Consider the following 12,848-nt stretch of genomic DNA (forward strand, 5'->3'; position numbering starts at 1 on the left):
AGATATTTATCCAAATTCAAGTTATGACGATACATCAACAAGTTATGCATATCTGATTGTATTACAGACAGAAAGGCGACTCAGATCAGTTGCAGTTTCATCCAGTTTCTCCTATCATTGTTGATCGTTCACTCTGACACCCCATGACTCTTAACCCACTTACTTAAAGCGCGCAGAGAGCAAGCCTGTATCTAGGTCACTGGTTCCCAACCAGGGGTCCGCGGACTCCCAGGGGTCCGCGAGAACTAAATTAAGGTCCGTGAAACCAAGTTATAAACCCATAATAAATTAATATTTTCAATTAAAAGTTCTCTATTATAAAAATATATATTCAAATATTATTCTAAGTTTAATGTTTAACTAACATTTATGATTAAAGTTTATTTTCAAATTCTCAGAATTTTTATTTTGAACCTTGGGGTCCCTGCGCCGAACAAAAAAGTCCTAGTGGTCCCTGGTCAAAAAAAGGTTGGGAACCACTGATCTAGGTAGACATTCCTTCCCCCAGCTTCCCTAGCAGTCTGGATGCCAATTATTACCGGGAGATCTTTTGGGCCACTGTTACATTATCAAAAGACAAGTCATAGAACAAGTCAAAGCCCCATTGGCTGCTCCGCTATCACCTCTACTACGTTCAACTGGGATTGGCTGATAGAACCCTAGGACCCGCCTTCCAGTGGCCCCTCCCTCCCTCTTCTCACCGTTTTCGAACGCGTTCGATGGCCGCCATCAGTGCTGAAAGCGTCTCATTACCTGGAAGGCTTTTCCATTCTACTATAAGTGCCAGCTTGGTCTCCTTTTGAAACACCTCCAGCACATAGCCAGTGGCTATAAAAAGTCTGATATCCCACTTGGACTCTGGGAAAATCTGCAGGAATTCTTTCTACTTTTGGGACCAGCTCTTACAAAGACTGAAATTGTACTGGAAACTCTTTTAAGACTCAAAGAGAAACATCAGACATAGATTTGTTGTATATATTGTTCTTTGACTTGTCTTTTGATATTATTGTATAATGTTCTCTTGTTTGACTGTCGCTCACCTATAGATATTGCTTGCACTACGTTTTGTACTATCTCCTTTTGAATATATGTGTAGAACTGAGCCTTGTGTGGATTGTTTTTGCATAACCTCCAGGTAGTTGCTGGAGAGCTCCTGCTATTACAGCTAGGGTTGCCAACCTCCAGGTAGTAGCTGGAGAGCTCCTGCTATTACAGCTAGGGTTGCCAACCTCCAGGTAATAGCTGGAGATCTCCCACTATTACAACTGATCTCCAGCTGATAGAAAACCTGGAGAAAAGGGAGGCTTTGGCAATTGGACTCTATGGCCTTGAAGTCCCTCTCCTCTCCAACCCCCCCGCCCTCCTCAGGCTCCGCCCCCAAAAATCTCCCACCGGTGGCAAAGAGGGACCTGGCAACCCTACACGCAGCTTTCCTCTATTGACAGCTGGAGCAGCCCTCCACTTGTCAGTGGGCAGGGGAAAAGCCCTGAGCCTGTGCAGTTATATGAACTCGTGAAGCTGCCTTATACTGATTCAGTCCTTTGGTCCATCAAAGTCAGTATTGTCTACTCAGACTGGCAGCGGCTCCCCAGGGTCCCCAGGCTGAGGTCTTTCACATCTCCTATTGCCTGTCCTTTCTTAACTGCAGATGCTTGGGATTGAACGTGAGACCTTCTGCATGCAAAGCAGAGGCTCTGTCACTGAGCCACAGGCTCTCCCCTCCCTCCTCCTCCAGACCTCTCTGCAATTAAACTTTTGGGATTACAATGTGGGAAGCAGAACCGGCAGGCTGGCGAAGGGGCTTTATTTGGCTTGCTGTAAAAATGAGATGCTGAAGTGTGCCCCCCCCCACTTCTGCCCTGGGCTCCAACCCACGAAGGCAAAGTGCTGAGCCTATGAGTAAAAAGGCAAGAGCGCCTCTGGGCATGTACAGAGGATCTTTTCCTTTCCGTATGCTAAGTAAACGCCTCCACAGCATCCATGAATTAGATGATTTTATTATTCGATTGTTTTATGTGACCCTTTCTCCAAGGGAATGCTTCAATGCCCAGACCTGAGGAGGGGGATGGGTAGTTGACCACCAAGAGGAGACGAGTCAAGATGGACCGCTGGCCAAGCTTTGCATGGCAGTGCTGCTACTCAGGTCAGAAGTTTGACCCACCAAGAATAATTTCTCCATGTTTTTTTAAAAAGCTCAGTCTTTAAAAAGATTACGTATTCCAGCCCAGACACAGTTGCTGGGGGTGGGGGGTGGGGAGAGATTTCATCTTACTCAAACCTGAAACCTCCACCCTTACACATATGCCTCCCAGAGTTCATCTTTAGCCAATCCATTGTCCTAATACTGGGAGCCCAATTTATTTTAGTAACCAACATGGATTACGGAGGTTGTCAGCCTCCAGGTGGTGGCTGGAGATCTCACACTATTACAACTGATGGTTTGATTCTTCCTTAAATGGTAGAGAAAGTTGGCATATAAAAACCAACTCGTCTTCTTCTTCTTCCAGTATCGAGTAACCAGTTGTCAAGGATCGCACCTTCCCATCCCGATGGCTCTTTGCAGGAGTTCCGCCTCTCCTTGCCGCCCCCCTCCGTAAATAACAGTCGTGACACCCGGCCTATTTCAAATACTTTAATTTTAAAAATATTCTCTTCAGTGCTAAAATATCTCTTTGCTTCCCTGCGCAGGCAGCGCTTCTCGCTGTGGCAGGGCCTCAATCACAGACTCAATTCCGCGTGCAGATTGTGACAGGGGTCAGGCTCGCAGGGGACAGGTGGTTTGGGGGCAATTGCACTAGCTGGGAAGCCCCCCTCCCCAAGGAAGGGGGCTGCTTAGAAGCAGACCCCCGCTGGCTTGAGGCAACAGGTATGCGGTTCCCTTATTGCCTGAGGGAGGGGGAGCCAGCCTAGATCCATCTGCGCCAGCCGACAAGGGCTGTTTGCAGATCCTCAGTTCCTAGCAGGGAGGATCCTTTCTCTGCAGCTAAGCCTGCGGGCTCTAGACCAGCTGCCCAGACAAGCCCCCTCCCCCCCCACCCCTCAGCCAGGTGCAAATTTCTGGCTCCCACCTGTCCTAATGGCTTAACACTCAAACTACTATTGCACGGCATCCCAGCTGGGCTCCCCCCAGGTCCTGTCCTTCCTCCCAAGGAGAACCTTTCTGTTCCCTACGGGAAGAGGGACCTTGGGGGTTGTCCAATCAAGTGCTGAAAAACTCCTCCATCCTTGAGGAACCTCCTAAGCCACAATCCCCACCCCAGAGTCCACAGAGGATCGAGAAAAAAAATTAAAAGAGAGGCCGCAGCGCCTCATCCCTTAGGCGTGCAAGTGAGGGGGTTAAGAGAGGAAAGGGAACGTTGCGTTGGGGGGAGACGGGACAACTCTCAGCAGAGGTGGGCGAAGAAGGCAAGCTGGCGTCGGGAGGAAGCGCGGTCCCGAGGAACAGCCGGACAGGGACTGTTGGAGGGGAAGCGCACGGGTATCCCGACTTTCAAAAGGATGAGCGTCTTGGGGGCAAGGGGGGCAGACGGACTCTTGGGAAAGGACCGCATTGCAGGGGGAGAAGCTGGCTGGCTAGCTCTCGGAGGCTGTATGGCACGCAGAATTCTGGTCGGGACAAAATTTCTTCAGTGGAGGTGCTCCGGAATCTTCCTCCCCTCCAGCTGCCTGCAGCAGAGAAAGGAAAGGGGCTGGTGAAAGAGAGGTGGAAGGCACCCTGGACCTCATCCTGACCCTGCGGCCGATGATAACCATGGGCAGCCGTACAGCCCTGCCAGGAACACAGAGGAGAGGAGCTTTCCACGCTGAGGTCACGTTTGTTTTTTCCAACCAGCATGCTACGCAAACATGGCATTCAGTCTCTTGCACTAAATGCCAACATGTGCCAATTCCATGCCCCGCATGCTTAAAGACTGAACAGGAGAGATATTGGCAGCATCTGTGCCTTTGGCAGCAGTTCAAGAGGGACTAACTAATGAACACACCTTGCCTTTAACCAGTTACTAATATTTTGCTAAATCTGCATAAGATTGTTAGATTATTATATTAGGTGCTTTGGAACACAGGCAGGACAATGCTGCTACGGTTGTCTTGTTTGTGGGCTACTTAAAGGCACCTGGTCGGCCACTGTGTGAACAGACTGCTGGACTTGATGGACCTTGGTCTGATCCACCATGGCCTTTCTTATGTTCTTAGAGTAAATGAGAAGAGCACAATTTCTTTGCAATGTGAGATAATTTACAGGGCAAGAAATCACAGATTTCCCCCCCCCCTTCATCGTTAGAAGGATCACCTTTCAAAACTGCATTTGTGTCATCAGTTGGAAATCTGCAGCATTCCTTTTGTGGCAATACCACAGAACCAAAAAGGATCAAGGCTGAAAAGATGCAGAGACTCTGACTTTAACATCTGTTGCTGGTGGTACATTTTTAAACCAGAGGAAAACCGCAGTGGTTTCTCGATGGAAATGCAAAATACCTGCAAGCTTTGGACATGACCCAAAAGAAGAAGCTGTCTTTGTGGGTTTTGCTTCCCCTATTGAATTTGGCAGAGGAAGCTGGCACGTTGGCCATCTTGAAAGCAATCGTACCACTCAATCTCTGCCCTGCCAATGTATCGGCAAATGAATGTGATTAAAGCCGCGGTCCACCTACCTGTCAAGTGGAGCTGATGCCCAATTGCAAACTCTTCTGCTGAAGGCAGAAATGCTATAACAATACTGCCCCCTCCCTGGATCAGCATTCAGGAGTGCAGATCTGGAAGAGTCCCCCTGTCTTCAGGTGCAGAAGGTATTTCCCTCAGTCTTTCTAATGTCCCCAAGCTTCTAAGCTCTACTGGCATCCTTACCTGAGCCTCTGGAGGACCTGGCTCTTCCTTCGTGAGGGTTGGAGGCTCATCTGCTACTTCGGAGGGAGGCAGGGCAGGTTCTGGAAGTGACCCATGGGAAAGGGAGGTTAGGGACCTGGCAAGAATTCTGCTGAACTCCCAGCGGGTGGTGCTCCTGGTCGTGCTAGCCCCCACTGCAAGGGTTGCCAGCCTCCAGGTGGTGGCTGGAGATTTCCCACTATTACAACTGATCTCCAGGCGACAGAGATCAGTTCCCCTGGAGAAAATGGCTTCTTTGGCGATTGGACTCTATGGCATTGAAGTCTCTCCCCTCTCCAAACCCTGTCCTCCTCAGATTCCACCCCCATAATCTCCAGGTATTTCCCAACCTGGAGCTGGCAACCCTACCCCTACCTGGGAGCCTAGAACAGCCAATGTACACATGGCTGACCCCCCACGAGATAAGACTCGGCTGCACCCCATGCTGATCCCCCTTTTTTCTGGAGCAACTGACACAGTGACAGTCTTTGTTCTACCATCTCCCTTTGCCTCAAGAGCCTGCCCTTCCACCCAAAAGCTTGTGCCGCAAGCAGAGTTGGCACCACGTGAGGCTTGTTGCGGCTGCTGGGTGCCGCCAGCGCCCCCTCTCACCTTCCAGGGGCTCCTGCCCCAGCGTGGGCGGCTGCGAGTCGTCGGTGCGGAAGTCGGAGTTGTGCGTGGGGCTCATCGACTCACTCTGCTGGGGGCTGGGGCTGGAGGCGGGGCTGCTGTCGGCCTTGAGCTGGTAGGCGTCCGACAAGGAGCTCTGATTACTGTTTTCATCTGGAAGATGAGGACCGATCCTATGCTCATCTGTCATAAATGCCAAGGGGCCCCCACGTGGGGTGGCAGGCATAGCTCCCCCCTGCTCCCTTGTCATCCTCACAACAACCTTGCGAACTAGGTGAAGCTGAGAGAGCACAACTGGCCCCAGGTCACACCATTAGCTTCAGGGCGGAGCAGGGATTTGAATCTGTGCCTCCCCAGTCTTGGGACTCCCAGACCGGCTTGTTATGTTCTCACTGCCTAACATGTCTTGCTGTTACCTCTGGTCAAGGAGGGTGCCCACTGCAAGTGAGAATTTGGGAGGGGCTGTGGCTCAGTGGAAGAGCCTCTGCTTTGCATGCAGAAGGTCCCGGGTTCGATCCCCGGCATTTCCAGTTAAAAGGACCAGGCGGTAGGTGATGTGAAAGACCCCTGCCTGAGATCCTAGAGAGCCGCTGCCAGTTTGAGTAGACAATACTTACTTTGATGGACCAAGGGTCTGGTTCAGTAGAAGGCAGCTTCATGTTTTCAGGTGTTCATGCCTCTTCCATATCACTTTTAATTCTCTGTGGGGTGGGGTGGGGGAACTATTGTCTTTTTCTAGCTTTAGCTTCACCCCCTGCTTTAATATCTAAATAATATATCACTGCTCTCCATTACACGGTTGTTGTAAAATACTGTGTTTGTATACACTCGCACCATGGAGGCTTGCTGAGTGACCTTGGCAGAGTCACACACTCTCAACACTGGCCCTGGCAAGCATTTGGATGGGAGACCTCCAAGGAGTCCCAGGGTCATGATGCGGGGGCAGGTAATGCTAAACCACCTCCAAATGTCTCTTGCCTTGAAAACCCCACCAGGGGTCACCATAAGTCAGCTGTGACATGACGGTAAAAAACAAAAACAAAAAGTGCACTGATTTTGATCTTGTTGGTCCCTTCCAACTCTACGATTCTATCACATAAAGCATAATCAGACAAATCTCTGCCTGCAGTTCATACTTCAACTATGGCAAATTTGAAGTTTGTTACATCTCAGGGTCATCAACTGCCCTTCCACTGAACACACACAGCTGCCTTATTACTGATCCACACTGTCAAACCATGTAGCCCTGAGAAGCCTACTCTGCCTGACAGTGGCTTCCCAACACCTGCTACCTGCAATAGTTTTAACTGGAGATGCTTGGGATCCTCTCTGTAGAGCTCTTTTGCCAGGTCAGACCCTCCATCCATCTAGCCCAGCCATCTCTCCCCTTAGCTGGCAGCAGCTCTCCAATTTTTTCAGTAGGAGGCCTTCCTCAGCCCAAAGAGACCTTCCCCAACTTTTTAACCTGAGATGCCAGGGACTGAATCTGGGCCCACTGCCTGCAAAGCTGATGCTCTGCCATTGAGATCCATTCCCTTTCCTGTGCTTCTCCTAGAGAGAACCCAGCCCTGGCTGTTCAAGGTCTTTCAGGCAGCGTGGTGTAGTGGTTAAGAGCTGTAGTTTGGAGCAGTGGACCAGGTTTGCTTCCCCAACTCCTCCACATGAGCGGCGGCGGCTAATCTGGTGAACGAGGTTGGTTTCCCCATTATTCCTCCACGTGAAGCCAGCTGGGTGACCTTGAGCTAGTCACAGCTCTCTTAGAGCTCTCTCAGCCTCACCTACCTCACAGGGTGTCTGTTGTGGGGAGGGGAAGGGAAGGTGATTGTAAGCTGGTTTGATTCTTCCTTAAGTGGTAGAGAAAGTCAGCATATAAAAACAAACACCTCTTCTTCTTTCTGGGGGGCATGAGGTGGCACAGCCCCCACCCCAGCCAGCATGCAGGCATGGCGCAGGGCCTACTCACCCTGAAACTCCAGGAGGAGCGACGAGTTTGCTGCAGCTTCAGCTGGAAAACCGTTGGGCTCTCGGACAGCAGTGCTACTGGATTTGGACTTCTCTTTCTGGGAGGGAGAGAGAGAAAGAGCAGACCATGTTGCTGCAGGCATGTCATTCAAAACAACCCACCTGCAGGAATCCCCACCCTCTTTACAGCTGGCAGCACTGGGCTGTGGAGGCTGCTGGAGCGATAAAAGGACATTTTGCCAGTCTTTGGGGAACTTTCCACCTGACCTGGGGTGAAGCTCGAGTTCCTTGAAGAAACAAAGCACAAAGAGAAAGGTTTACAACACCCAGATGAACCTTGGAGACTTCCACCAAGTTTGTCACTTAGGACCCATGGAGAGCTTACTTCCGGGAAGAAGAAGAATTTTCTAACAGTTAAAACAGTTCCTCAGTGGAACAGACTTTCTCAGGAGGTGGTAAGCTCTCCTTCCCTGGAGGGTTTTAAGAAGAGGCTAGATGGTCATCTGTCAGCAATGCTGATTCTATGACCTTAGGCAGATCATGGGAGGGAGGGCATCTTGGCCATCTTCTGGACATGGAGTAGGGGTTACTGTGTGTGTGTGTGTGGGGAGGTAGTTTGGAATTTCCTGCATTGTGCAGGGGGTTGGACTAGATGACCCCGGTGGTCCCTTCCAACTCTATGATTCTAGGACTCGTTTGGGCTGCTAGCACCTGGCTATCCCACTGCATGCACAGGAAACAAAAAATGCCATGGAAGATTCCTCCATCTTTGGCCAGGCGGGTAAGCGGCACCTCTGGAGAGCTTACTTCAGGCAAGTGTGCTCCCATCCCAGGGGGAAGGATGGGCAAGTCCTCTCCCTGGCAGTGCTCAGCCTCACTGAAGGCCAGCCCGAGGTCCCTCCTCCCAGCAGGAACTGTTCCTTTAGCTGCCTCTCACCTCTTTGCTGTCAGCTACAGGCACCCACTTGAATATCCGAAGGGATGTGTCTCCCACAGTCACCCACTTCTTCTCCCTGGCTCAGGGAATAAAAGAGATTAGATACAGCAACCCAAGCACGATAAGCAGAAGTCATGGATAGAGGCCTATCGAAAGGTTAGAGGAAAGAATCACTGACGGCCCCCACCTGCATCTAATATTCAAAGATATACTGCATCATACCATGGAGGTTCTTTAAAGTCAAATTTAGATGGATCTGCATAAATTCCTATGATTTTTACATGTATGACAGATACATGGACACAACGTTTACATTAAAACAGCAATATTAAAAAAAACTGTGTGATGGGAAGCATTTTAGTCTCCCAAGAAGCAGTGTTGCTGATCTAAAAGTCACCATTCTCTAGCAAAGGAACTATCAAGGACAACTACAGAACTGCACTGCTGAATTAGAATTTATCAAGAAGTCTGATACCATCTTCTGAGAGCTTAATACAGATATGGGATTCTTCAGTCAACAGGATAGTTTCAGGTGGGTAGCCGTGTTAGCGCATAGTAGTAGAACAAACTTTGAATCAGTAGCAATTTACAGCCCCACCAAAATTTTCTAGGATATAAGCTTTCATGAATCATCAAAGGTTGCTCCCTCGGATACCAAGCTGATGGGTACCTGGTGAAATGAGCTTTGACTCACAAAAGCTTATATCCTGGAAAACCTTGTTTGTCTTTAATGTGTGACTAGGCTTGAACTGGGTTTAGTCTCCAGGTGTGTTAATTAGTTTAGAAAACCTAGAGAGATTTCAGATTGCCACTACTGTGAAAGGTCTCTAGGTTTTCCTTGATCACACTTTTTTTCCAAATTACATCTCACCTAGTACTTCCTGCATTTCATGGCCCCTTAGCCCTGCCGCTTAAATTTACTTTTCATAGTCTCATACATCCACAAGGATTTGAATAAATGGGCTATAATCCACAAAGATTTATGCTAGAATAAAAATGTGAAAGTATTTATGTGGGATGGGTACTGTGGCACTTTAAAGTACAGCGAGGAGGGCAAAAATGATACTGGCCTGCCCTATAGTGGTATTATTAAAAAAATACCCAGATAATGGGCTCTGAATACGTGATACGCAACACCTACATTCTCCAACCAATTTATTTGAACTTTCACATTATTTTTTTCAAAATGAACAGCCCGGAAATAAAAATTAAAATGAAATGAATGGAACCCACTAGCTCAACCTATTGGTAATTCCCATGCCCCTCCAGTTGCATTGGATGACATATGCAAACGACCTCTGGCTCCTCTTGTCCCCATCCCGGAACAAACTGGGTCAGCAGAGGGCAGTGCCATCAAGTCTCCATGGCAACCCAAGCACCCTGCCAATGGATCTGCCCTCGCCCCCAAAACCTGCCAACCGGACTGCGCGTAGTAGCCCCGCCTCATCAAGCAGCGGAAAGAGATTGGATCTTTAAAAGTCAACCCGCCCCCTGTGGCAAAAGGTCGCAGCCCATTGGCTGCTCCGCTATCACCTCTACTGCGTTCAGCGGGGATTGGCTGATAGGACCCTAGGACCCGCCTTCCAGTGGCCCCTCCCTCCCTCTTCTCACCATTTTCGAACGCGTTCGATGGCCGCCATCACTTTTTTGATGTCATCCTTGGCGCGGCTGCGGGTCTCGGCCCGCACCGAGCGGCCCGACATGGCGCCCGTGGCCCCGGCAGCCCCTGTCGCCGCACCAGCTGCCGCCGCTTCCTGCCCGCCGCGCATGCGCGCCCCTCCCAGCGGCGTGCGTAACGCGTCAGCGCGCCCGTCCGCCTGCGGGGGACAGCGACTATCCGCAGTTCGCATGCGCAAAGCGCCTCGCCTCTTCTCCCGCCCTCTTGTGCGCGTGGGGAGGAGGCATGAAGGCGGAGGCTGCTGTGGAGCACGTGATGCATGAGGTGTGCTTACTTTGTACATCTTGGGTTATTATGCTTCTCTATACAATAGAGGTTAAAATATGTATAATAAAATGCAATAATGTGTACTGTTTATGGCATGATTGTTTTATTATGTTGGGCTCTGTAGCCCTTTCCATATATAAAGGCACTTTGTAGCATAACAGTAATTTTTACATCATTTATGCCTGTAAAGTAGGGCTGTCATCCCTATATTATGGACGAGGGAAGGTGTCAGAGACTGAGTGCAGCTTGTTTGCCTAAAGCAGTGGTTCCCAACCTTTTTTTGACCAGGGACCACTAGGACTTTTTTGTTCACTGCAGGGACCCCAAGGTTCAAAATAAAAATTCAGAGAATTTGAAAATAAACTTTAATCATAACTGTTAAACTTTAAGCTTAGAATAATATTTGAATATATATTTTTATAATAGAGAACTTTTAATTGAAAATATTAATTTATTATGGGTTTATAACTTTGTTTCGCGGACCTTAATTTAGTTCTCACGGACCCCTGGTTGGGAGCCAGTGGCCTAAAGCCATCAAGTTATACAAATCCAATGCCTCTGTGGCTGACATAATGCCTTTTTTAGTAAGCGATAGGGACCCCAAGGCTACATTGTCAGTGGCAAGATTTGTTTCAGTCATATCCCTCCAACACTAGATATATGCTGCTCAAGATCAATTGATCAAGGAGCTTCTAAGGGATAAAAGGGAAAAAAAAGGAAAGGAAAGCCATCAAGTGAAAATGAGCCACTTTGCAGCTCCTAGAAGGCAGCAGGAAAAGAGGAAGACCCAATATGAGATGGATTCACTCTATAAAGGAAGCCACGGCCCAGTCTGCAACCCCTGAGCAAGGCTATTAACGATAGGACATTTTGGAGAACATTCATAGGGTTGCCATAAGTCAGAAGCAACTTGATGGCACTTAACACAAGTCTAGTCCTGGGTCCCAACACCAGGCACCCCAAAGCCCTACTTCTACCCATGCCTAAGCCAGCAGAGGCATCTTATTGGAGATACACCCTGGAAGACAGAAATGTCTATTCCAGTTGAAGCTACTCTGTGATCTGGAAGGCTGAACGCCTTCCTCCCACAACAACACTATAGCAAGAATTGCACCCCCCCAAACTGCTGTAACTGGCAGCAGCCCTAACCAAATATTATTTTAATGTCTTGCGAGAGGCAAGGTATGAATCTTTAAAGAAACAACAGAGAAACACAAACCTGTCTCTGCAGCCTTTCTGAATTGAAAGAGTGGCAAACATCAAGGGACACTTGCACATGGGAAGAAATGAAGCAGAAACCAGAAGAAGCCGTTTACGCTAAGGCGTGATTGTATCTACTCCCCTTTACCCTACACTGGCACTCCCTCACATGGGCAACAAACATAAAAGCTGCTGCAGCAACCTGGGTAGTAAAGCAATAATACTGAGTTTACTACAGTATTGGGGGCAGGCATGCAGCATTCAGCTAGAGAAGAAAGCTTTATACCCCCAAAAAGTACTGCTTCAGCAGATCTGACAAAGACCCTCAAAATGAGCCTCATAAGCATAAGTCTGGTTGAGAACCTTGTCCATTGCCCCAAGGTTCTTACGGCAGGATGGGATAAAATTTAAAACACAAACAGTACAAGGAAAACTTTGGAAGCAGCAAAGTAGGACTACTTGGGCTAGGGGCGGATACTGAGATTTTTGCTGAGGATGGTCTGCTCAAGTGTCTATAATCTGTGCCTCTGGACTGTCAAGAGATCTCTTGTTTCTGTACATTCAGCTCACATTGAGAGGACACAGGAACCCTCCTAAACAACAAAAAGATCAGGCAAGACTGATGCATCCATCCCTGCCTGAAATGATCCACAGACTGATCCACCATCACCAATATGGTGCTTCTACCTGCTTTGCTAAACAAAAAGACACATCCCTTTTCGAGAAATTATACGTTAATACAGGATCTAAATACAAGTGCTGCAGCAAAATGCCTAATTTTACAGAAAGAATTATGAAGATTACCTATATGCAATCAATATTTATGCATTGTTTCGCCCAGAAGGAACAGAGCAAGACCCAGGGAATGGAGGAGAAATCGGCCCTGGCTGTCCAAACTCTTCCAGACAACCTTAAGACCTGTCAATGTACTTTTTCCTCTCCAAAATAAGCAAGTTTGCTATTCTCAGATTGCTGTATTCCATGCCAAATATTGCATTCAAATGGCCAAAGTCATCAACGCATAGGGAAACGCTCAGCTCCAAGCATGACTGGAAACATTCCAGGGTACCATTTCTGGGAGCCCCAGACCCTCTGATGAGTTTGCAAGAGGGCTTGAAGCCTACTTTGGAAGCATGCAATTTTCCTTGCCAATACCCACCACAGACTCCTAATACATTTCCTGCCAACCCTGAAACTGGGTAGAGTCAAGAGGAAATCCCAGGAAGCCAGACTTGTTCAAAAATTCTTTTATTAGCACATATCCTGTGTGAAAAATCCTGACCCTAAGTCTGTATGGGAACACCACACATG

General features: G+C 48.5%; 1 protein-coding gene across 1 annotated transcript; it reads right to left on the reverse strand.

The window, feature by feature from the left end:
* Positions 1-3,524: 3,524 nt before the first annotated feature.
* BCL7B (BAF chromatin remodeling complex subunit BCL7B) lies at positions 3,525-10,163 on the reverse strand. Its single transcript, XM_056865306.1, has 6 exons — positions 10,004-10,163; positions 8,393-8,468; positions 7,457-7,553; positions 5,476-5,646; positions 4,846-4,925; positions 3,525-3,666 (listed from the first exon to the last, which is right to left on the reverse strand). The coding sequence occupies exons 1-6, from the start codon at positions 10,159-10,161 to the stop codon at positions 3,574-3,576; spliced, it is 675 nt and encodes a 224-aa protein (XP_056721284.1). The 5' UTR covers positions 10,162-10,163; the 3' UTR covers positions 3,525-3,573.
* Positions 10,164-12,848: the final 2,685 nt, after the last annotated feature.

Source organism: Euleptes europaea, chromosome 19 (genome assembly GCF_029931775.1).
Source record: "Euleptes europaea isolate rEulEur1 chromosome 19, rEulEur1.hap1, whole genome shotgun sequence".
NCBI lineage: Eukaryota > Metazoa > Chordata > Lepidosauria > Squamata > Sphaerodactylidae > Euleptes > Euleptes europaea.

Bases quoted from the DNA above. Each gene is read 5' to 3' on its own strand.
- BCL7B (XM_056865306.1), bottom strand. From the start codon at position 10,161: ATGCGCGGCGGGCAGGAAGCGGCGGCAGCTGGTGCGGCGACAGGGGCT. The intron at 4,926-5,475 runs GTGAGAGGGGGC...GGTCACTTCCAG, and splicing joins GGGGCAGGAGCCCCTGGAAG to AACCTGCCCTGCCTCCCTCC. The intron at 3,667-4,845 runs GTAAGGATGCCA...TCTCTGCTGCAG, and splicing joins CAGGTCCTCCAGAGGCTCAG to GCAGCTGGAGGGGAGGAAGA.